At 38.5% G+C, this 25,717-nt stretch overlaps 1 protein-coding gene across 1 annotated transcript in view; it reads right to left on the bottom strand.

The window, feature by feature from the left end:
* Positions 1-22,143: 22,143 nt before the first annotated feature.
* NUDCD1 (NudC domain containing 1) overlaps positions 22,144-25,717 on the bottom strand; it is an 89,674-nt gene continuing 86,100 nt past the window's right edge. The window contains exon 10 of the mRNA XM_043483733.1: positions 22,144-24,496. Coding sequence (XP_043339668.1) covers positions 24,204-24,496 — 293 coding nt within the window. The 3' untranslated portion in view covers positions 22,144-24,203. The remainder of the gene's footprint in view (positions 24,497-25,717) is intronic.

Genomic DNA, 25,717 nt, shown 5'->3' with positions numbered 1-25,717 from the left:
TGTTGATAGTACTAATAGTTTGCTTTTTATTGGCAAGTAACAGTTTATTGCATGGGCTTCCCAGGTGGTGCTAGTGGTAAAGAACCTGCCTGCCAATGCAGGAGACATGAGACGTGGGTTCGATCCCAGGTCGTGAGGATCCCCTGGAGGAGGAAATGGCAACCCACCCTGGTTATCTTTGCCTGGAGAATTCCATGGACAGAGGAACCTGGCAGGCTACAGTCCATGGGATCATAAAGAGTCGGATACAACAGAAGTGACTTAGCAAGCAATTTTTACTGTATAGCTATATCACAATGTATTTATCTGTTCACCAGCCATTTGGCTTGCTCTCAACTTTGGCTATTACAAGTAATGCTGCTATGTACAAGTCTGTACATGGACATATACTTTCACCTTTCTTGGATAAGAGAATGAGTAAGTGGAAAGACTGAGTCATATGATAGATGTATATTTAACATTTTAGAAAATGCTATTTTCTAACATGATTCTACCATTTTACACTCCCACCAGCAGTGTAGGAGATTTCAGATGCTTCACATCCTGTCAAAACTTGGTATGATCAGCCTCAAATCTGAGGCATTTCAATAGTGTTATCTCATTGTGCTTTCATTTTGCAGTTTCCTAATGACTAATAATGATGAGTATATTTTCATGAGGTTGCTTTCAATTCATATATCTTCTTTGATGTGATGTCAGGTTCAATAATTTGGCCCATTTAAAAAACTTTATTCATTTAATTCTTTTCTTATTATGAAATTTGGTTATTCTTTATATATTCTGGATACTAGTCCTTTATTAGATATGTGTGTGCAAAAGTTTCTCCCAGTCTGTGGCTTGTTTTTCATTTTCTTAAGACTATCCTTACAAGAACATAATTTCTTAATTTTGACAAAGTTCAATGATCAATTTCTTCTTTAATGGATCTCACTTCTGGTGTTACACACAAGAAACCTTTGCCTCCTCCAGAGTTGCAAAGATGTCCTTTTATGTTATCATTTAGAAGTGTCAGTGTTTCAAGCTTTACATTAAGATCTATGACCCATTTTGAATTAACTTCAGTGTAAGGCTTTAGGTTTCATAGGGCTACTCTAACAAATTACTTCAAAATCTGTGACTTAAAACAACAGAAATATATTCTCTCACAGTTCTGAGGACAGAAGTCTAAAGTCAAGATGTCAGTGGGGCCATGCTCTCTGCAAATTCTGGGAGAGGATCCATTCCTTGCTTCTAATTTCTGGTGGGTGTCAGCATGTTGGGTTGTGGACACATCATTCTCTGCCTCCATCTTCACACAGCCTCTTCTGTGAGTTTATAATTTCTTATAAGGACACTGCAATTTGAATTTAGGGTCTGTCTAGATAGTCCAAGATAATCTCTCAGTGTAGCTGAAGATCCTTAACATAATCACTTTCACAAAGACCCTTTTTCTATATAAGGTAATAATATTCACAGGTTATAGGGGTTAGAACCTAATACCTTTGTGTAACTATTTTTCAGCCTACTGCAAAGGCGAAAATAGATATCCAGTTGTTCCAGCACCATTTGTTGAAAAGATTATTCTTAATTTTTGTGTAAAATTAATTGGTCATAGATATTCATTTATGCATCTATATCTAGACTCTGTTCTGTGGATCAATTGGTTTATCTTGATGTTAATATCACATTGCTCATTGACTTGATTACTAGCTTTATAATAAGCCTAAAGTCTGGTAGTCTAAGAACTCTTTGTTGTTACTTTTGGTATTCTAGGTCCTTTGCAATACCATACTCTACCAAGAAGGGAAACAAAAAGCCTACTAGGATTGATCACACTGAATCTATAGACAAACTTAGGAACTTGGGGATACATTTTATCAATACCAACTCTACTGATTTATGAACACTGTGCTATTGTAAATGCTATTTTTTATATTGTCAGTTTCTGGTTGTTGCTGTATATAGAAATGCAACTGAATTTTATATATTGATCTTATTTCCTGCAACTTTGATAAACTCACTTATCACTCCAATAGTTTTTACTTATAAATTCCAGATGATTCCCTTCATAAATGATCATGGCACCTGTGGATAAAGAGCGCTTTATTTCCTTTCCAATCTGGATTCCTTTTATTTTTCTTGTCTGACAGCTCTGGTTGGAACCTCTGGTACCATGTTGAATAGAAGCAGTGAGAGCAGACATTCTGGGCCTGTTCTCAACCTTACGGTAGAGGCAGGAAAGGATGACATTTAATTTTTCCTCTTTAAGTATGATGCTGCTAGCTTTCTGTAGAAGCCTTTAATCAGGTCAAGCAAGTTCGCTTTCATTTCTAGTTTGCTGTGATTCAAAGTAAGGGTGTTGGACTTTAATGTGTTCTTTATATTTACTGAAAGATCTTAACATTTATTTTTTCTTCTTGTCTATTGAAATGGTAAATTTCATTAGGATATATTTCAAATATTAAACCAAACTTGCACTGCTCAGATAATCTCCACCTGGTCATGGTGTATTGTCCCTCTTAATTGCCTTTATATTATTTTTTTTTAATTTTGCTAAAATTGTGTTCTGAATTGTTACATTCATGTTCATGCAGGATATATCAGTCTATTGCTTTTATTGTATATCTTTGCCTGGTTTTGGTATCAGAGTAATGTTGGCCTCATAGAATAAATTGTGCGTATTCCTTCTGCAATTTTCTGGAAGAAATTTGTGTAAAATTGATATTTCTTCATCAAATGTTTGGCAGAATTTACCTTTCATGCCATCAGGTCTGTGAGTCTTTGTGGGAAGTTTCTTAACTACAAATTCCATTTTAAAAATAGATATAAAGCAATTAAAGATACCTATTTCTTCTTGACTGAGCTTTGGTCATCTGTGTCTTTTAGAAGAATTTGTCCATATTTTCTAAGTTGTCTGAATTATTGGTATAAAGTTGCTCATATTTAAATATCTATAGAATTTGTAGTGATTTCACTCACCTCTCTCATTGCTATTATTGGTCATTTTTATCTTCTCTTTTATTCCTGATCTGGCTAAATATTTATTCGTTTCTTCAGTCTTTTCAATGAACCAGCTCTTGGTTTCATTGATTTCCTCAAATGTTTTGTTTCCTGTTTCACTGACTTCTACTCTATATTATTATGTTTTTCATCACTGACTCTAGGTTGAGTTTACTCTTCCTTTTTTAGTTTCTTAAAGCGAAAGCTAAGGTTATTGATTTGAAATCTCTCTTCTAATAAAAGCACTTAGTGCTATAAGTTTCCCCTTAAATACTGCTTTAGCAGCATCACACATTTTGATACATCATTTTCATTCATTTTGGATACTTTCTAATTAGTTTGATTTCTTCATTGAGCTATTTAGAAGTGTGTTATGCAGTTTCTAAATATCAGGAGATTTCCCAAAGTTCTTTCTGTAACTAACTTCCAATTTAATTCTGTTTTGCTCAGAGGACATACTTTGTATGACATTTTTTATTTATTGAGAACTGTTTTATGACCCAGAATATGACCTTGTTAAATATAAGTTTGCACTTAAGAATGTTTATTCTTAAGAATACTAAGAATGTTATTCTGTTGTTATTTGGTAATGCTTTCTGTAAATGTCAATCAGGTCAACTTGGTTGATAGCGTTGTTTGAATTTTCTATATCCTTGCTGCCTTTCTACTTACCAATAATTGAAAGAAGGGTATTTAGATCTCCAACTATAAATGTTGATTTGCCTGTTTATTCCTGTAGTTTTACCAGTCTTTACTTTTTGCATTTGAAGCTTTGTTATTTTAGGGGTATAAACATTTAGAATTATGTCCTCTTAAATGATTAATCCCTGCATTATCATGAAATGACTTTCTTTATCCCTGGTATTATTTGATCTGAAACTGATTTCATGTGATATTAATATGGCCACTCCAACTAATTTTATAGCAGTGGCTTTAAAATGAATATACATATAATATATATTATCATTACAGATGAATACTTTTAAATCAAAATACATACTTCAGTTCAGTCGCTCAGTCATGTCCAACTCTTTGCGACCCCATGAGCCACAGCACGCCAGGCCTCCGTCCATCACCAACTCCCGGAGTCCACCCAAACCCATGTCCATCAAGTTGATGATGCCATCCAACCATCTCATCCTCTGTCGTCCCCTTCTCCTCCTGCCCTCAATCTTTCCCAGCATCAGGGTCTTTTCAAATGAGTCAGCTCTCTGCATCAGGTGGCCAAAGTATTGGAGTTTCAGCTTCAACATCAGTCCTTCCAATGAACACCCAGGACTGATCTCCTTTAGGATTGACTGGTTGGATCTCCTTGCAGTCCAAGGGACTCTCAAGAGTCTTCTCCAACACCACAGTTCAAAAGCATCAATTCTTCTGCAGTCAGCTTTCTTTATAGTCCATTAAAATGATCCAACTGTACAAGTTAAATGGGCATAGTTTATTGTGTGTAAATTATACTTCAACAAAATTTATTTTAAAAGCTGATATAGTGCTAAATATATATGTCCATTTGAAATAGTAATAATTATAGGTTTCCAGTTAAATGGCCCAGTATATTTTTCTAAATTAAATTTTTTATCAATAATTTTGGTTTTCTTTCTTGAGATTGAGTACAGCACTTAACCATAATCGGTACTTTTGATGTAAGCATTCACCTATTTATAGACTTTACATCACTGTGCTGCCAATAGGTTACCAGTTACTTAGATATTTAGGCCCTTGGATAGCCAAGGTCACTTCTGGCCAAGAGCAACCTGATTTTTCTGCCCCCACTGTGCCATATGATTTGTGTGTGCCAAGAAGCAGGGTGGAAAAATGGTTAGAAGTCTATGATATTGCTGGGAAATAGTATGGATACATGTGGAAGATGTCAAAGATATTTCCAGTTTTTCACCTCTTCTGTATTCATGTCTTTGCCACATAACTTTTCAGAGTACTCCACTCTGACTTTGGAATGAACTATGATTTGCTTTGGCCAATATGATGTTAGAAAATGTGACATGAACAGAAGCTTGAAAAACGCTTGTGCAACTGACCTTGCCCTCTTGCATTCTGACACACAGCCATAACACATGCTTGGGCTAGTCTGCTGAAGGGAAAGACAGGTGGGACACAGGATGGATGTGGCTGGCAGTGGATCCAACACAAGTTACTTCTCTTGAAATGTGACTTGCCTGCTTTTAAACCCCAAATATTTGCTGAAAGCAAAGTGAAAGGGTGGCTCCTTTTCCTTCCCATGACAGAAACTCTGGAACCCAGGTGATATTCATCTCAGTTTTCTTGTTCCCTTTAAGACACTAAGGGGTGTTTTCCTCTTATTTTCTAATAGATGCATTAAAGAGCAGAAAAACATGTTTTTATGAACCAAGACTTCTCACAGGAGTACTTATTTTCTTGGAAAACAGCACACAAATCTTGTAAAGTGATATATTACAGTCAATCAATGGTCAATATATTAGAATTGACTTCCATCTTTCGTGAGAAAAGGAAAAAAAAATATTCCTTATATATGAGTGTCAGGAAGTTTTCAGACCCATAAAGAGGGATTTAACCAAAATCTTCTTATAAACACCAGTATATAGGATTCAACTGTAAAAACATTACAACTTAGTCATTCCCCTAATGAGGATCATTTCAGTTCAGTTCAGTCACTCAGTCATGTCTGACTCTTTGCGACCCCATGAATTGCAGTACGCCAGGCCTCTGTGTCCATCACAAACTCCCGGAGTTTACTCAAACTCATGCCCATCGAGTCGGTGATGCCATCCAGCCATCTCATCCTCTGTCGTCCCCTTCTCCTCCTGCCACCAATCCCTCCAAGCATCAGGGTATTTTCCAATGAATCAACTCTTCACATGAGGTGGCCAAAGTATTGGAGTTTCAGCTTCAGCATCAGTCCTTCCAATGAACACCCAGGACTGATCTCCTTTAGGATGCACTGGTTGGATCTTGCAGTCCAAGGGACTCTCAAGAGTCTTCTCCAACACCATAGTTCAAAAGAATCAATTTTTCAGCGCTCAGCTTTCTTTACAGTCCAACTCTCACATCCATACATGACTATTGGAAAAACCATAGCCTTGACTAGACGGACCTTTGTTGACAAAGTAATGTCTCTGCTTTTTAATATGCTATCTAGGTTGGTCATAACTTTCCTTCCAAGGAGTAAGCGTCTTTTAATTTCATGGCTGCAGTCACCATCTGCAGTGATTTTGGAGCCCCAAAAAATAAAGTCTGACACTGTTTCCACTGTCTCCCCATCTATTTGCCATGAAGTGATGGGATGCCATGATATTCCATATAAGGTTCTAACTGTTGCTTCTTGACCTGTTTAGGAGACAGGTAAAGTGGCCGTATCTCTTTAAGAATTTTCCACAGTTATGAGCCACATAAAGGCTTTAGCATAGTCAATGAAACAGAGGTAGGTGTTTTTCTGGAATTCCCTTGCTTTCTCTATGATCCAGTGAATGTTGGTAATTTGATCTCTGGTTCCTTTGCCTTTTCTAAACCCAGGTGAAACATCTGAAGTTGTTGGTTCACATAAGGCTAAAGCCTAGCATGCAGGATTTTGAGCAAAACCTCACTAGCATGGGAGATGAGTGCAATTGTCTGGCGGTTTCAACATTCTTTACTACTGCCCTTCTTGGGAACTGGGATGAATATTGACCTTTTTCAGTCCTATGGCCACTGCTAGGTTTTCCAAATTTGTTGACATCAGCAAGTGCAGCACTTTAATAGCATCATCTTTAAGGATTTTAAATAGCTCTACTGGAATTACATCACCTCCACTAGCTTTATTGGTAGCAGTGCTCCCTAAGGCCCACTTGGCTTCACACTCCAGAATGTGTGACTCTGGGTGAGTAACCACACCATCATGGTTACCAGGGTCATTAAGATCTTTTTTGTACAGTTCTTTTTGTATTCTTTCCATCTCTTCTTGATTTCCTCTGCTTCTATTAGGTCTTCACCTAATTTCTGTCCTTTATTGTGCCCATCTTTGGATGAAATATTCCTCTGATATTTCTAGTTTACTTGAAGACATCTCTAGTCTTTTCCCTTCTGTTCTTTTCCTGTTCCTTTGCATTGTTCATTGAAGAATGCCTTCTTGTCTCTCCTTGCTATTCTCTGGAACTCTGCATTTAGCTGGGTGTACCTTTCCCTTCCTTCCTTGCCTTTTGCTTCTTTTCTTTCCTCAGCTACTTGTAAAGCCTCCTCAGCCCACTTCGCCTTCTTGCATTTATTTTTCTTTGGGACGATTATATTCACTGCCTACTGACCAAATTATGAATCTCTGCCTACAGTTCCTCAGGCATTGTTTACTAGATCTAATCCCTTGAATCTATTCATCACCTCCACGTATATTCGTAGGGGATCTAAGTCGTACCTGACTGGCCTAGTGTTTTCCCCTGCTTTCTTTAGTTGAAGCCTGAATTTTTCAATAAGGGGCTCATGATCTGAGCCACAGGCAGCTCCTGGTCTTGTTTTTGCTGACTGTACACAGCTTCTCCACCTTTGGCTACAAAGAATGTAATCAATCTGATTTTGGTATTGACCCTTTGGTGATGTCCATGTGTAAAGTCGTCTCTTGTGTTGTAGAAAAACCGTGTTTGCTATGACCAGTGCATTCTCTTGGCAGAATTGTTAGCCTTTGTCCTGCTTCATTTTGTATTCCAAGGCCAAACTTGTCTGTTACTCCAGGTATCTCTTGACTTTCTACTTTTCCATTCCAATCCCCTTTGATGAACAGGACATCTTTTTTGGGTATTAGTTCTAGGAGGTCTTGTAGGTCTTCATTGAACTGATCAACTTCAGGTTCTTTGGCATCAGTGGTTGGAGCATAGATTTGGATTACTCTGATGTTAAATGATTTGCCTTGGAAACAAACATAGATTTTTCTGTCATTTTTTTTTCTTTTTATTTATTTTTTATTTTTTTATTTTTTTTTATTTTTTCAGTGGGTTTTGTCATACATTGATATGAATCAGCCATAGATTTACACGTATTCCCCATCCCAATCCCCCCTCCCACCTCCCTCTCCACCCGATTCCTCTGGGTCTTCCAGTGCACCAGGCCCGAGCACTTGTCTCATGCATCCCACCTGGGCTGGTGATCTGTTTCACCATAGATAGTATACATGCTGTTCTTTTGAAACATCCCACCCTCACCTTCTCCCACAGAGTTCAAAAGTCTGTTCTGTATTTCTGTGTCTCTTTTTCTGTTTTGCATATAGGGTTATCGTTACCATCTTTCTAAATTCCATATATATGTGTTAGTATGCTGTAATGTTCTTTACCTTTCTGGCTTACTTCACTCTGTATAATGGGCTCCAGTTTCATCCATCTCATTAGGACTGGTTCAAATGAATTCTTTTTAACAGCTGAGTAATATTCCATGGTGTATATGTACCACAGCTTCCTTATCCATTCATCTGCTGATGGGCATCTAGGTTGCTTCCATGTCCTGGCTATATAAACAGTGCTGCGATGAACATTGGGGTGCACGTGTCTCTTTCAGATCTGGTTTCCTCAGTGTGTATGCCCAGGAGTGGGATTGCTGGGTCATATGGCAGTTCTATTTCCAGTTTTTTTAAGAAATCTCCACACTGTTTTCCATAGCGGCTGTACTAGTTTGCATTCCCACCAACAGTGTAAGAGGGTTCCCTTTTCTCCACACCCTCTCCAGCATTTATTGCTTGTAGACTTTTGGATAGCAGCCATCCTGACTGGTGTGTAATGGTACCTCATTGTGGTTTTGATTTTGCATTTCTCTGATGGTGAGTGATGTTGAGCATCTTTTCATGTGTTTGTTAGCCATCTGTATGTCTTCTTTGGAGAAATGTCTGTTTAGTTCTTTGGCCCATTTTTTGATTGGGTCATTTATTTTTTTGGAATTGAGCTTCAGGAGTTGCTTGTATATTTTTGAGATTAATCCTTTGTTTCTTCATTTGCTATTATTTTCTCCCAATCTGAGGGCTGTCTTTTCACCTTGCTTATAGTTTCCTTTGTAGTGCAAAAGCTTTTAAGTTTCATTAGGTCCCATTTGTTTAGTTTTGCTTTTATTTCCAATATTCTGGGAGGTGGGTCATAGAGGACCCTGCTGTGATTTATGTCGGAGAGTGTTTTGCCTATGTTCTCCTCTAGGAATTTTATAGTTTCTGGTCTTACATTTAGATCTTTAATCCATTTTGAGTTTATTTTTGTGTATGGTGTTAAAAAGTGTTCTAGTTTCATTCTTTTACAAGTGGTTGACCAGTTTTCCCAGCACCACTTGTTAAAGAGGTTGTCTTTTTTCCATTGTATATCCTTGCCTCCTTTGTCAAAGATAAGTGTCCATAGGTTCGTGGATTTATCTCTGGGCTTTCTATTCTGTTCCATTGATCTATATTTCTGTCTTTGTGCCAGTACCATACTGTCTTGATGACTGTGGCTTTGTAGTAGAGTCTGAAGTCAGGCAGGTTGATTCCTCCAGTTCCATTCTTCTTTCTCAAGATTACTTTGGCTATTCGAGGTTTTTTGTATTTCCATACAAATTGTCAATTTGTTTGTTCTAGTTCTGTGAAAAATACCGTTGGTAGCTTGATAGGGATTGCATTGAATCTATAGATTGCTTTGGGTAGAATAGCCATTTTGACAATATTGATTCTTCCAATCCATGAGCATGGTATGTTTCTCCATCTGTTTGTGTCCTCTTTGATTTCTTTCATCAGTGTCTTATAGTTTTCTATGTATAGGTCTTTTGTTTCTTTAGGTAGATATACTCCTAAGTATCTTATTCTTTTTGTTGCAATGGTGAATGGTATTGTTTCCTTAATTTCTCTTTCTGTTTTTTCATTGTTAGTATATAGGAATGCAAGGGATTTTTGTGTGTTAATTTTATATCCTGCAACTTTACTATATTCATTGATTAGCTCTAGTAGTTTTCTGGAAGAGTCTTTAGGGATTTCTATGTAGAGGATCATGTCATCTGCAAACAGCGAGAGTTTCACTTCTTCTTTTCCTATCTGGATTCCTTTTACTTCTTTTTCTGCTCTGATTGCCATGGCCAAAACTTCCAACACTATGTTAAATAGTAGTGGTGAGAGTGGGCACCCTTGTCTTGTTCCTGATTTCAGGGGAAATGCTTTCAATTTTTCACCATTGAGGGTGATGCTTGCTGTGGGTTTGTCATATATAGCTTTTATTAGGTTGAGGTATGTTCCTTCTATTCCTGCTTTTTGGAGAGTTTTAATCATAAATGAGTGTTGAATTTTGTCAAAGGCTTTCTCTGCATCTATTGAGATAATCATATGGTTTTTATCTTTCAATTTGTTAATGTGGTGTATTACATTGATTGATTTGCGAATATTAAAGAATCCTTGCATTCCTGGGATAAAGCCCACTTGGTCATGGTGTATGATTTTTTTAATATGTTGTTGGATTCTGTTTGCTAGAATTTTGTTAAGGATTTTTGCATCTATGTTCATCAGTGATATTGGCCTGTAGTTTTCTTTTTTTGTGGCATCTTTGTCTGGTTTTGGAATTAGGGTGATGGTGGCCTCATAGAATGAGTTTGGAAGCTTACCTTCTCTGCAATTTTCTGGAAGAGTTTGAGTAAGATAGGTGTTAGCTCTTCTCTAAATTTTTGGTAGAATTCAGCTGTGAAGCCATCTGGTCCTGGGCTTTTGTTTGCTGGAAGATTTTTGATTACAGTTTCGATTTCCTTGCTTGTGATGGGTCTGTTAAGATCTTCTATTTCTTCCTGGTTCAGTTTTGGAAGGTTATACTTTTCTAAGAATTTGTCCATTTCATCCAAGTTGTCCATTTTATTGGCATAGAGCTGCTGGTAGTAGTCTCTTATGATCCTTTGTATTTCAGTGTTGTCTGTTGTGATCTCTCCATTTTCATTTCTAATTTTGTTAATTTGCTTCTTCTCTCTTGGTTTCTTAATGAGTCTTGCTAATGGTTTGTCAATTTTGTTTATTTTTTCAAAAAACCAGCTTTTAGCTTTGTTGATTTTTGCTATGGTCTCTTTAGTTTCTTTTGCATTTATTTCTGCCCTAATTTTTAAGATTTCTTTCCTTCTGCTAACCCTGGGGTTCTTAATTTCTTCCTTCTCTAGTTGCTTTAGGTGTAGAGTTAGGTTATTTATTTGGCTTTTTTCTTGTTTCTTGATGTAAGCCTGTAATGCTATGAATCTTCCCCTTAGCACTGCTTTTACAGTGTCCCATAGGTTTTGGGTTGTTGTGTTTTCATTTTCATTCATTTCTATACATATTTTGATTTCTTTTTTAATTTCTTCTATGATTTGTTGGTTATTCAGAAGCGTGTTATTTAGCCTCCATATGTTGGAATTTTTAACAATTTTTTTCCTGTAATTGAGATCTAATCTTACTGCATGTGGTCAGAAAAGATGACTGGAATGATTTCGATTTTTTTGAATTTACCAAGACCAGATTTATGGCAAGGATGTGATCTGTTCTGGAGAAGGTTCCGTGTGCACTTGAGAAAAAGGTGAAGTTGATTGTTTTGGGGTGAAATGTCCTATAGATATCAATTAGGTCTAGCTGGTCCATTGTGTCATTTAAGGTTTGTGTTTCCTTGTTAATTTTTTGTTTGGTTGATCTATCCATAGTTGTGAGTGGGGTATTAAAGTCTCCCACTATTATTGTGTTACTATTAATTTCCTCTTTCATACTCGTTAGCGTTTGCCATACATATTGTGGTGCTCCTATGTTGGGTGCATATATATTTATAATTGTTATATCTTCTTCTTGGATTGATCCTTTGATCATTATATAGTGTCCTTCTTTGTCTCTTTTCACATCCTTTATTTGAAAGTCTATTTTATCTGATATGAGTATTGCGACTCCTGCTTTCTTTTGGTCTCCGTTTGCGTGAAATATTTTTTTCCAGCCCTTCACTTTTAGTCTGTATGTGTCTCTTGCTTTAAGGTGGGTCTCTTGTAGACAGCATATATAGGGTTCTTGTTTTTGTATCCATTCAGCCAATCTTTGTCTTTTGGTTGGGGCATTCAACCCATTTACATTTAAGGTAATTATTGATAGGTGTGGTCCCATTGCCATTTACTTTGTTGTTTTGGGTTCACGTTTATACAACCTTTCTGCATTTCCTGTCTAGAGAAGATCCTTTAGCATTTGTTGAAGAGCTGGTTTGGTGATGCTGAATTCTCTCAGCTTTTGCTTGTCTGTAAAGCTTTTGAATTCTCCTTCATATCTGAATGAGATCCTTGCTGGGTACAGTAATCTAGGTTGTAGGTTATTCTCTTTCATTACTTTCAGTATGTCCTGCCATTCCCTTCTGGCCTGGAGGGTTTCTATTGATAGATCAGCTGTTATCCTTATGGAATCCCTTTGTGTGTTATTTGTTGTTTTTCCCTTGCTGCTTTTAATATTTGTTCTTTGTGTTTGATCTTTGTTAATTTGATTAATATGTGTCTTGGGGTGTTTCGCCTTGGGTTTATCCTGTTTGGGACTCTCTGGGTTTCTTGGACTTGGGTGGCTATTTCCTTCCCAATTTTAGAGAAGTTTTCAGCTATTATCTCCTCAAGTATTTTCTCATGGCCTTTCTTTTTGTCTTCTTCTTCTGGGACTCCTATGATTCAAATGTTGGGGCGTTTCACATTGTCCCAGAGGTCCCTGAGGTTGTCCTCATTTCTTTTGATCCTTTTTTCTTTTTTCCTCTCTGCTTCATCTATTTCCACCATTTTATCTTCTACCTCACTTATCCTATCTTCTGTCTCTGTTATTCTACTCTTGGTTCCCTCCAAAGTGTTTTTTATCTCATTTATTGCATTATTCATTTTTAATTGACTCTTTTTTTATTTCTTCTAGGTCCTTATTAAACATTTCTTGCATCTTCTCAATCTTTGTCTCCAGGCTATTTATCTGTAACTCCATTTTGTTTTCAAGATTTTGGATCATTTTTATTATCATTATTCTAAATTCTTTTTCAGGTAGATTCCCTATCTCCTCCTCTTTTGTTTGACTTGGTGGGCATTTTTCATGTTCCTTTACCTGTTGGGTATTTCTCTGCCTTTTCGTCTTGTTTAGATTGCTGTGTCTGGACTGGACTTTCTGTATTCTGGAGGTCTGTGGTTCCTTTTTATTGTGGAGGTTTTACCCAGTGGGTGGGGTTAGACGATTGGCTTGTCAAGGTTTCCTGGTTAGGGAAGTTTGCGTCGGTGTTCTGGTGCATGGAACTTGATTTCTTCTCTCTGGAGAGCAATGGAGTGCTCAGTAATGAGTTTTGAGATGGGTCTATGTGTTAGGTGTCCCCTTGGGCAGCCTGTATGTTGACGTTCAGGGCTATGTTCCTGCGTTGTTGGAGAATTTGAGTGGTATGTCTTGCTCTAAAACTTATTGGCTCTTGGGTGGTGGTTGGTTTCAGTGTAGGTATGGAGGCTTTTTGACGGTCACTTATTACTTACAGTTCCATGTAGTCAGGAGTTTTCTGGTGTTCTCTGGTTTGGGGCTTAAGTCTCCTGTCTCTGGATTTTAGTTTTATTCTTCCTGTAGTCTCAGGACTTCTCCAACTACACAGCACTGATAATAAAACTTCTAGGTTAATGGCGAAAAGATTCTCCCCCGTTAGGAACACCCAGAGAGGTTCACAGAGTTACATAAAGAAGAGGAGAGGGAGGAGGGAGATAGAGATGAGCAGGAGGAGAAAAAGGGGGACTCAAGAGGAGAGAGACAGATCTATGCAGTTGTCTGTTCCCAGAGTGTTCTCCGTAGCCCAGACACCCACCAAGATTCACAGAATTGGATTGGGAAGAGAAGGGGAAAGGAGGAAATAGAGGTGTTCTGAGGTAGAAAACAGAGAGTCAAGATTGGGAGAGAATAATCAACACACTCCTGAATAAAAATGGGAACTGAATATTGGATTCTTAAATGTTCACAATTTATATCATATACTGAAAAACAAAAATTAAAAATCTAGAGTAGAGGTTAGACTCTTAAAAATACTATATTAAAAACAAAAACCAAAACACACACAAAAAATTTAAAAAATATGTATGAAGTTCGGTTTAAAAATAGGGTTTCTCTTCTTTTTTTTTTTTTTGGTAAGGTTATAGTGTATTGAAAATGAAAATTAAGGAGTAGTAGAGGAGTACTAGAGGACTTTAAAAGAAATAAGAGAAAAAGAAAAATAGAAAATAGAAGAGAAAAAGGAGAAAAAAAAAATTTTTCCTAATTAAAAAAATCGTAAAAATCTATGAAAATGAAAGTTAAGGAGTAATGGGGGAGTAATAGGGAATTTTAAAGGAAAATAAAAGAGAAAAAATAAAAAAGGAAAAATTAAAAAAAAAATTTTTTTTCCTTACTTAAAAAAAAAAAAAAGTAAAAATATATCTAGGAATTTCTCTGGAGCTGTTGCGGTCAGTGTGGGTTAGGCTCAGTTTCAGATATCTCCTCATTCCAGCTTACACTTCTCGATATCTACAGGCCCCTTCCGGTGTAATCGGTGTTTTCTACAGGGATTTTAACCTGTTGCACTGGTCCCTTCTGAAGCGGTTCCCTTTGTTTATTTGGGTTCTGTTTGCCGGTTTCTTCAGAGCCTCATTTCCGCCCTGACACAGGCGGGCGGAGGTGGACTCTTATTCAGGTAGCTAGTTCTGTCGCGCTGCGGGGAAGGGCTGGCACTGCGGGGAGGGGCTGGCGCTGCTTTCTCCATCTGCGCTGCTCAGGCTCCCGGCTGCTCCATATGGAGCGCGCCCTGCGCTGCGCGCAGCTCCAACCCTCGGGTGTTCCACAAAAGCGCGGAACAAAAGGCTGCGTCCGCTCTTGTGCCTTCCCCTTCAGAGTGGTCCAGGCAGCCAGGGGCTTGACTGGCGCACTCTCCCCGGGTGCGGCGCGCCCACTCCCTTCCACGGTCCCAATCTCGGTTTCCGCCGGCGCCAGTCGGGTGCGTGCGCCTTCTGCCCTCTGCGTCCCCAGCCCCAGTCCCTGCCTGCGCCGGTCGGGTGCCTGCGCCCTGTGTCTCGCCGCGACCTGCTCCCACCTCCGGCGGGTCTGGGCCAGTCCACATTCTGCGAGCTCTTCTCTGGACTTTCTCGGTCCCTTTGTTCTGCGAACGGCCGGCAGTGTGTTCGGGCCGGTTAATTTTCTCTCTCTCTTTTGCTCTCCCACAGTTCACGTTGGCAATTCACAAAAGCTCCCTCCAATTGTCCTCAGGGCACTCAGGCCCGAACCCTACCCCAAGCAATGCCGCCCGCTCCTCTCCGTGCCGCCCCCACTTGCTGGTGGCGGATGCGGGTGTCTGGGGTACTTTTCTGCTGAGAGTTGCTTTTAGGCACGTAATCTGTGGGTTTTATTTATTGTTTCCCTCCCAGTCAGGTTGCCCTCTTAGATTCAAACACTTCCCCCAGGGCCGCCAGTGCGAGGGCTTCCCGGTGTCTGGAAACGTCCTCTAAAGACTCCCTTCCCCGGACGGATCTCCGTCCTTAGCTCTTTTGTCTCACTTTTTATGTTTTATATTTTGTCCTACCTCCTTTCGAAGACAATGGGCTGCTTTTCTGGGCGCCTGATGACCTCAGCTAGCGATCAGAAGTTGTTTTGTGAAGTTTGCTCTGCGTTCAGTTATTCTTTTGATGAATTTGTAGGAGAGAAAGTGGTCTCCCCGTCCTATTCCTCCACCATCTTGGCTCCTCCCCCCTATTCTGTCATTTTTGATTGAACATGTGGGTATGTATCTTTTTGAGTTACTTTTTGTTTCCCTCAGATAAATACCCACAAGTGGATTTGTTGGATTATATGGAAGTTCTACTTTTGATTGAGGAGCCTCCATGTTGCTTTTCATAGTGGCTGCACTAACTTACATTTTCACCAACAGTGCACTAGAGTTCCTTTTTCTCTATTTCCTTACTGACACTTATTTCCTGTTTTTTTTTTTTTTTTTTTAATAATAGCCATTGATAGATGTGAGGTGATAGCTCATGGTGGTCTTGATTTGCATTTCCCTGATGATTAGTGACACTAAACTCCTTTTCATGTATCTGTTGACCATTTGTATGTCTTTTGAAATATATTCAGATCTTCTGCTCATTTTTTAATTGGATTTTTATTTTTGAGTTGTGTAAGTTATCTTGGATATTAACTCCTTATCACATAGATGATTTTCTCCCATTCAGTAGGCTGCCTTTTCGTTGTGTTGATGGGATCTTATACTCTGCAGAATCTTTTTAGTTTTACACAATTCCACTTATTTATTTTTGCTTTTGTGGCCTTTGGTTTTAGTGTCAGGTCCAAAAAAAAAAAAAACATTGCTGAGACTGATGTCAAGGAGCTGAGTACCTATATTTTCTCCCAGGACTTTTATGGTTTCAGATCTTATATTATAGACTTTAGTCTGTTTTGAGCTACTGTGTATAGTGCAAGACAGGGAATGTGAATGTACAGTTTTGCCAAAACCATTTATTGAAGAAAATGTCCTTTCCCCTTTATATATTTTTGGCTCTTTTGTTGTAAATTAGTTGACCATATATGAATGGGCTTATTTCTGGGCTCTCTAGTCTGTTTCATTGATCTTTGTTTCTGTTTTTATGCCATGATTTTATTTTTTTATGTATGATTACTGCAGCTTTTTAACACAGTTTGCAATCAGGGAGCATGATGCCTCCACCTCTGTTTGTCATAATTCATTATTGACCAGGGAATTTTTGCACAAACTAACACCTGTGGACAGTGATTTTTATTTCAGCTGACCAAAAATTAATTTTGTTATTTCATTAACACTTTTGGGGTTATTACATTCAATAGTTACACCTGACACCAGTAAAGTTTTCTAATTTTTGTAAACTGTTGTCTTTACTCTTCTACAGAAGCAAAGGAGCACTCTCCAACACCGTGAAAGTGTTTTCACTTTCCGTATCAGAATCAATCTCTAAAGTTTTTTGTCTTTTTGTTGGTCTAATGTTCACATTGTCTGAATCAGAACTATATTATGAAGAGCTATCATCTTCTGAAACACTAGTATGTTTGTTGCTCAAAGTATCTGCATAAAATTCACTTAAAATTCTTTACTCAAAATTTTGTATTGTGTCAATTCTGAAAATTTTATACTGTATACAAGACTGGAACAAAAGCCTAATGGAGCAAAATGTGAATGTTTAATGAACTCTTGATCAATTTTAAGCTCTAACAACTCTGCACAATAATGGTAATTCCATCACTCTCTAAAACCACATTAATACATCTCCAGTCAATGATGTGTTGAGTGCTTTGGCTTTTTGCTGTCATTTGTGGTTCCATATAAATTTCAAGTTGGTTCTATTTTTGTGAAAAATCCCATTAGAACTTTAATAGGGATTGAATTAAAGCTATAGACTGCTTTGAGTAGCAACTGCTTCCAACCCACAAGCATGTGATACCTTTGTATTTATTTGTATCTTCATCATTTTGTTCATTAGTGTCTTACAGTTTCCAGTGTACAGGTCTTTCATCTCCTTGGCTAAATTTATTTGTAATATATTCTTCTTGTTTAAAGCAATTGTAAGTGGGATTATTTTATCTCTCTGATAGTTTGTTATTAGTGTACAGAAACTCAACAGATTTTTGTATATTGACATTTCTATCTGCAACTTTACCTAATTCATTGGCTTTAAGTGTGTTTTTGGCGGAGTCTTTAATTTATCATGGCATCTGTGGACAGTAACAGTTTTACTTCTTCCTTTCCAACTTGGATGCCTTTTCTTTCACCTAATTGCTATGGGTAGGATTTTCAGTATTATGTTGAATAAAAGTGGCAAGAGTAGGCAAGGCATCCTTGTCTTATTCCTGACCTTAGCAGAAAAAAATTTTTTTATCATCAAGTATGATGTTAGCTGTAGGCTTGTTAAATATGGCCTTTATTATGTTGAGGTATGTCCCCTCTAAACCCACTTTGTTGAGAATTTTTATCATAAATGGCTGTTGAAATCTGTCAAATGCTTTTTCTCCATCTATTAACTGTATAATTTTTATCCTTCATTACATTAAAGTGGTAGATCACTTTGATGAGCAGATACTGAATCATCCTTACATCTCTGGATTAAATCCCACTTGATCATGGTGTGTAATCCTATAGATGTATTGCTGAATTTGGTTTGCTAGTATTTTATTAAGGATTTTTCTATCTATGTTCACCACAGATACTGGCCTCTAAGTTTCTTTATTTGTGGTGAAGAAGGAATTCATAGGGCCTGGACTCCATCTCAGGCCTGTCCGTACTGGCCGTGCTCGGCTGCCTCTCCAGCGGACTCTGAACTCTCTGCTTAGTGCCTGTGGGGACGACAATGGAAGGATAAGACCCCCTCCAGACAGGGGAACCTTGAAGATCACATCCAGGCTACTCATTGCCTAAGAGGAAGCATACCGTAATCACCCCTGTCTCCGGACAGGTCATAAACTTTTTTTGTATTTATCAGGATGTAATCACAGGCTTATCGATTATTAACTGGTTGGAATGTAACTGCGGGCTTATTGACTATTGACTGTTTGGACACATACACATGGGGTAGGTGGTGGGTTTGGACACGTACACATGGGGTAGGTGGTGGGTTAGGACACGTACACATGGGGTAGGTGGTGGGTTAGGACACGTATGCATGGGGTATAAAAGATTTTCACAAATGCCAGACGGGGTCCTTGGCTAAGAGGAGACTCTGCCTTGGGCCCGCCGGTGTAATAAACTGCACTCCACTATCTGCATTGTCCTTCTGAGTGAGTCTGTTTCCCGGAAAGCGTGGCTATAACATTTGGTGCGTTGGCCAGGAAACTCTTCACTTTGAGGAGACAGGTCTCATTTGAGGCCACCCCGAGGCTTTGTGGCTTGAATCTCCTAGAGGGGGAAAGGCGCCTCGCCCCTCTGGAAGAATTCAGCCTTTCAAAGCCCGGTTTCTTCGCTTTGGCAGGTAGTGAACGGCAACAGGGGAACTGAGCGCTCAGGTGAAGAGGAGCCCACCCAGTAGGGTAGAAGAGGGGGCCTGATTACCCCCCTGGGAGGGACTAGAAAGAGCGGGGACCCACAGGAGCCTGGAATAGGCAGGTGGCGATTGCTTGGTACACAGGTCGACGAGCGTGCTAGGGTTTAAGAAGGAAATTTGTGAAAGACCTTTAGGAGGTGTGTCCACGCCGTCTCAGGGAAAATTATTACCAAGCGATCGCCAGGGGATTTTTAGGATAGGAAACTGGTCCTTGTATGCTCCTATTCTGCCCTCCCCCAGGAGGTGTCCCATCTGCTGTGAAATTCTTGACCCCCCCGAATTGTTAGGCTAGAAGGAGGGGGAAACAGAAGTGAGTATGAATTGGCTTTTCTGGAGATGGCCTGGGACATGAGATATTTAACCCATCTGTGTTTTCATCCGCACCTGATCAAGCCCACCAAGGCAGAATAGACTTTAAGGGAGAAACAGTCTCAGACCATGTGATGTTCTGGTTCAGCTGTGCTGACCAGCAGGTAAAGACACGCTGATCCCCCTTCTCTCTCTGGGATATGGCAGGTAAGGCTCTTCTCACCCCAATTAGGAACGAGGCAGAATGGCAATTTAAGTGTCACTGAGTGAAAATATCAGAAGTACATAGGGTACTGAGAACTTCGTAGACAGAACGAAAAAAGTAGAAAAAGGTCTGAGAAGGTAAGCAAGATGGGGGAAAGTGAATCTAAGGCAACTGTATCAGAGTGCATGATTAAAAATTTAAAGAAGCGATTAGGCGGAGACTATGGGGTGAAGATGAAGCCTAACTGCCTCCACATACTCTGTGAGGTCGAATGGACCCCTGTGGGAGCAGGATGGCCACCAGAGAACACCGTGAACTTAAAAATAGTAGAAGCAATCTATACAGTAGTCACAGGAGAGCCAGGACACCTGGATCAATGTCCATCTATTGACTCATGGCTAGGGTTAGCTTGAGACCCTCCTACTTGGACAAGGTTCTGTATCCAGAAGGGAAAGGAAAAAATATTAATGGCACAAAAATTGACTGATGATAAAAAAAAAAATTCTACAAGATTTGGACGGGGATGACCTGACCCCTCCCCCATGCTGGATAATGACACGCCTGCCTCCCAGTGCTTCACCAGGACCGGAGGCCGCCTTAATGCCCGATCCAGGGCCAGGTAAAGTTTCTGCAACAGCTGCTACTCCTCCACCAGCTTTCCCGGAGTTCGTAGAGCCGCCGTTTGGGCAGGCTCCGATCCCAGTGACAGAAGCCTCTGGCCAACACTTCCAGGATCCCGCTCCAACCGAACCGCCCAAGCTATACCCGCCTCTCCCGGTGAGTACTGACAAGAGGGGGAGTTACCTATCACCCCAATCAGTCTGTTCAGTGGCCCGGTTCCGACTAGAAATATAATCCTGGAATCCACTGGGTAGCCCCCAATGGGACCCAGTGGCTCTGTGGGCTTAACTTATGGCCATGGTTACCAGTTGGCTGGGTGGGGCGTTGCACATTAAGATTTGCTTTCGCCCATGGCAGTATTAAGCCTGGCCTACACCAGCCTCCAGTAAACCTGCCTTATCTGCATGCAAGATAGACACGATCTGTGTTCCAATGGTATGACTATCTTGCTGCCTTGTTTGTACCCTCTGTAGGGACAACAGATATCATGGTTAAGGTAGAGGCCTTAACTAATTTCACTAAACAGGCCCTCTTAGACAGTACAAAAGCCATTCAAGCTTTGAACGAAGAACAAATTCAGATGAGGAAGGCAGTAATTCAAAATAGGATGGCATTAGACATACTCACAGCAGCCCAAGGAGGGACTTGCACTGTAATTAAAGTCGAATGTTGTGTGTACATCCCTGACCTGTCTGGAAATGTATCTACTGCCTTGAAGGATATGCAAAATCAAGTGAAAGCCATGTCTAATGAAAATATTCCCTTTTGGACTTCAGTTCTCTCCTGGGTAAAGGGAGACTGGTGGAAAACCATTGTACTGTTGTTATAGTAATCTTAATCATACTGCTCTGTGGGCCCTGCTTCCTACAATGCCTTGTGAATTTTGTAACCCAGAGGTTGATAGCATTCTCTCATGTGGGTGACAGGAGGGCTAAGGTACAATATATCTCAATGAGTGATGCTCGTTATGGAAACTAAGAGCATCAAGAGGGGGGAATGAAGAAGGAATTCATAGGGCCTGGACTCCATCTCAGGCCTGTCCGTGCCGGCTGGGTGCCACCTCTCCAGTGGACTCTGAACTCTCTGCTTAGTGCCTGTGGGAATGACAATGGAAGGATAAGACCCCCTCCAGACAGGGAAACCTTGAAGATCACATCCAGGCTACTCATTGCCTAAGAGGAAGCATACCGTAATCACCCCTGTCTCCGGACAGGTCATAAACTTTTTTTTGTATTTATCAGGATGTAATCACAGGCTTATCGATTATTAACTGGTTGGAATGTAACTGCGGGCTTATTGACTATTGACTGTTTGGACATGTACACATGGGGTAGGTGGTGGGCTTGGACACGTACACATGGGGTATAAAAGATTTTCACAAATGCCAGACGGGGTCCTTGGCTAAGAGGAGACTCTGCCTTGGGCCCGCCAGTGTAATAAACTACACTGCACTATCTGCATTGTCCTTCTGAGTCTGTTTCCTGGAAAGCGTGGCTATAACAATGGTATCCTGGTGTAGTTCTCGTATCAGGGTAATGCTGGCCATCTCAAATGAGTTTGGATGGGTTCCCTCCTCTTCTACTTTTTGGAAGAGTTTGGGTAGAATTGGTATTAATTCTTTAAATGTTCACCAGAATTCATCAGTGAAGTCATCTGGTCCTGGTCTTTTGTTGGGAGGTTTTGGATAACTCTCTACTAGTAAATGGTCTGTTCAGATTTTCTATTTCCTCATGATTCAGTCTTGGTGTTATAAATTGTTCACAGTAGTCTCTTATGACCCTTTCCTTTGGTTAATTTCTTAACTTTACTGTCCTCTTTCTGACCCTTTCCACTGGCAACTCTTTTGTCTGTTCTTGTATAGGTTCCATCCCTGGTTAAATGTCTTTCAAATACAACAGCTCCACAAATCTCCCATCTACTTTTTCATTCAAAGAGAAACTTCACCTAGAAATTACTAGACTTTTTGTTTTTAACTTAACACTGTATTATTCTTAGCACTGAAAATATGTTTTTGTACATGCTGATGCCTATTAAACATGTTGATATAATGAATACTGTTAAATGACTCCATATGAAAAACACAATATTATTTTATTACTATCAAATAGTTTATAAATTCCCATTTATAATTTATGGTAAAATCAGTAAAACACAAGGTACTACATTCATAGCACTTGTATATACTTCATTTAAATGCTAAAACATTGTCTAAATTAAGTTAAATGTTTGTGGAATTCTTGAAACATTTTGAGAAAACATGGCTTGGAATCAGTGCTCTAGCCCTATGACTCAACACAGACCAATATGCAAAAATATTTAGGACGAATAATCCTGATAGGTGTCAATTCAACATTAATCATGTTAAAAATAACATATACAAAGGGAAGAAAATTGACGACCATATGGAAATTTGCATATATTTATATATATAGTCACATGGTTAATTAAGCACCACATTAATCTGTATTTTTCTTAAATTCCCTAAGAGTATTTAAAGAAAACTTAAATCTGTCACATAACAAAAGCTTTTAATAGTTCACCATCTAAATAATAATTTCATTGAATTTGACAATTAAACTAAAAAATTCTGGAAATATCACCAGTTTTTTGGTCCAGCCATACATTTTTTTTCCCTCTCTGTTCATGATCTCATGGTGCTTGATAGTGATTTAGTCTGTCTCTTTCCTAGTATTAAAAGTACTATTAGAAAAAAAAAAAGTACTATTAGGACTCCACTGTCTACAAGTTCTTAGGCCTTTCCCCAACTTTGTAGCAAGTATCCCAATACTTCTCTCCAGGAAAATGCATTCTGACAAAGTGCTGAAACATGAAAGTAATCCCCATCTTTTCCCTCCCTTTCTGTCTCTCAAACTTATTTTTCCTTCTTTCACTAAAATTTAATCCAGCCAAACACTTGTCTAGATAAGCAAGAGATATGTTAGGAACAAATGTTTCCAATCTTGTATCTCTTTTCTTTACTGTCTGTCTCATACTAAAATCTCAATTCTCCTATTGTAAAAGTTAATTTGACATTTATGTAAGAAGCATACAAAAACGGTTTAAAAGTAAACAATTTCCCAGGTAAATGCACACCAAAAAAATCCAAGAAAATAATGTAAGAAACTAAAATTCATGGCAAGACATATTTAATGTATAAATATGATTACTTTTTTAACTGCAGCACTACAGGGAGAACTACAAGGATAAATTATAATTTGTATGGTACACTGTTACATTAACGGCTTCCAGTGTCATTCCACCTGCTATCTGTACCCTTGTATGCTCACCTCACACTGACTCTAGACTTGGCTACTTGCTTTGTTCAACTGAAGATGAGCAAATAAGATGCAAGTACAGGCTTGATAAACTCTTGTGCATTAGGGAATTGCTCTCGTAATGTTTTCTCTGTTATGGGAAAAAAACACAGTCTAGCTTACTGGGGGAGGAGAGGCCATGCAGAACACAGACAGTCAAATCAGTGAACCATGACAAATTATAAAACATCCTGTTTTAAACCACTAAGTTTTTGAGTGGTTTGTTATATGGCAATGGTAAGAGCTACACTTTGTAGAACCTATCATCTCTATCTATTCTGTGGAAGACCAAGTGGATTTATAAAAGTTAAAATAAAGCTATACTTACTTTGAAAAAACACCTCAGGTCTCTTCAACAAACTTAAACAATATTAGACCTGCTGTACCCGTTATATATCCCCCTCTACACTAGCTATTCGGTCCATTTAACATTATATACAAGAATTAACTATTATCCTATAGGTATAGAAGTAGAAACTGTATCAGCGAACAGAATACATGATAAATATTTTTGTTTAAACAGTGAACTGTACATCTTTCATATAAAAGTTGAGATTCTAGCCTGTTTTTTAAAAAATTATACTTGCTAATATTATCTTTACATTTTTTACAGAAGCTGTTTTCTCTAAATTTGCAGCTTCATTCCATAGCGTTTATAGACCCATAATTGCAAATATATTTCCAACATCCTTTAAAAAATTCATACCAGGTAATTTTATTTAACACAGTAAAACTTAACAGGTTATAGCAAAACTGCTCAGCCTTCCAGCTACCACTGAATACTTTAGCAGTACCGAGACGCCAACGTGTTGGAGTAATTAATTTTCTGTGTTTACCTTTATTAAAAAGAGGTTTTTGGTAGTGAGGACAAATAATCTCTCATTTGTTGCTTGAAAGCCTAAAATAGGATCATTGGTTTCTAGGCTTGCTACTTGCTGCTTAGCAACCTGCCCTACTTGCCTGCCTTCCTTCCTATTGTAAAGTACAGTGGACATGGGAGCGGGCTGGCGGTAGATGAACACTCGTCGAAGGCATTCACAAAGGGCTGCATAGGAGTAATTTGGAGCACAGGCAAAAAATTTTTTGTCTCTCTTCGATGCTTGGACATAGCCTGCCAAGAAATATGAGACAAAAAAAGAAAAACTATATATTAAACAGAAGGGGAAAAAATGGTGATTTAACATTTACTATTTCCTTAATTTTATTACAAATTGAAATGACTAAAAATATACACCACAGATATTCAACAATAGTTAAAATTCTGAACCATTAATGACTAGCCACAATCAATCTTTCCCAAATGGTGCAAAAATAAAGCACTAATTCTTAAGGAACAAGTGTTTCATTCATCTCTTCAAGAAAAGCACAACATGGTTTCCATATAACTTCCAGAAATAATTAAAGCAAAATCTAACACATTAAACACATGCCAAAATATCTTTAAATGACAATTTAACAACTGAGTACATAAATCACAGAGATGGCATCTTTTTTTTCTTACCAAATAAATGGTAAAATGTTTAGAGATGTTATTACAAAGTTATTTCAGGAGTGTGTGCATAATGCATTCTCACTTTGTGTATTATCAGTGGTATTTTTATAAACAACATCAACACTATAACAGGATTTGTTGTACTTCACCTCTCAGAAGTAGAGCCTTTAGATCAAAACAAAATCAAAAAGAAAATTCAAATATCTAATTTAAAAATTCCATTAGGATAGCCTTTGAAAACTCATTAAACTTTGAAAAAACAATCTTTTAAAACTTTAGAGCTTAAAAGGGCTTTTATATTCTAAAGTATAAATCAGCAATTTTCAGGTTGGTATATGATTACTGAATGTTAAAACATGAGAGAGGAAGTATAACATTAATATAAATTGAGACCTCACCAAACAATGAATGACCAGAGGAACCAGGAGCACAGGCAGATCAATGCTGGTTTTTTAAAAAAATTAAGCAGGGCTTGAGGATGGAAAAGTAGAAGGACATAGACACCTATTTGACAGCTTAGAATTAACTCTCCAGGCTAATCTTGACAAAATAATGTATATAACATCTCAAGACTACATATCTAATATAATGTTGATTTAACTCAAGCATAATAGAATTCCACTCAACTAGGATTTAGGGATACAAAAGAAGGATCTGAAAATTAAGATAAAGCTTTCCTCTTACTTAAAAAATCGGGAATTTTAGTAGAAAGGCTAGAAATTATGTGGCTATATTATTCAATCAAACTATTTCAGGTCATAAAAATCCATTTGGAGTCTGAATTAACCACTTTAACAGACTATATTACTAACTATAAGGGACAATTGAAAAAATATCTTC

Source organism: Cervus canadensis, chromosome 12 (genome assembly GCF_019320065.1).
Source record: "Cervus canadensis isolate Bull #8, Minnesota chromosome 12, ASM1932006v1, whole genome shotgun sequence".
Classification (NCBI taxonomy): domain Eukaryota; kingdom Metazoa; phylum Chordata; class Mammalia; order Artiodactyla; family Cervidae; genus Cervus; species Cervus canadensis.
This window is presented reverse-complemented; position numbering and strand designations above follow the sequence as displayed.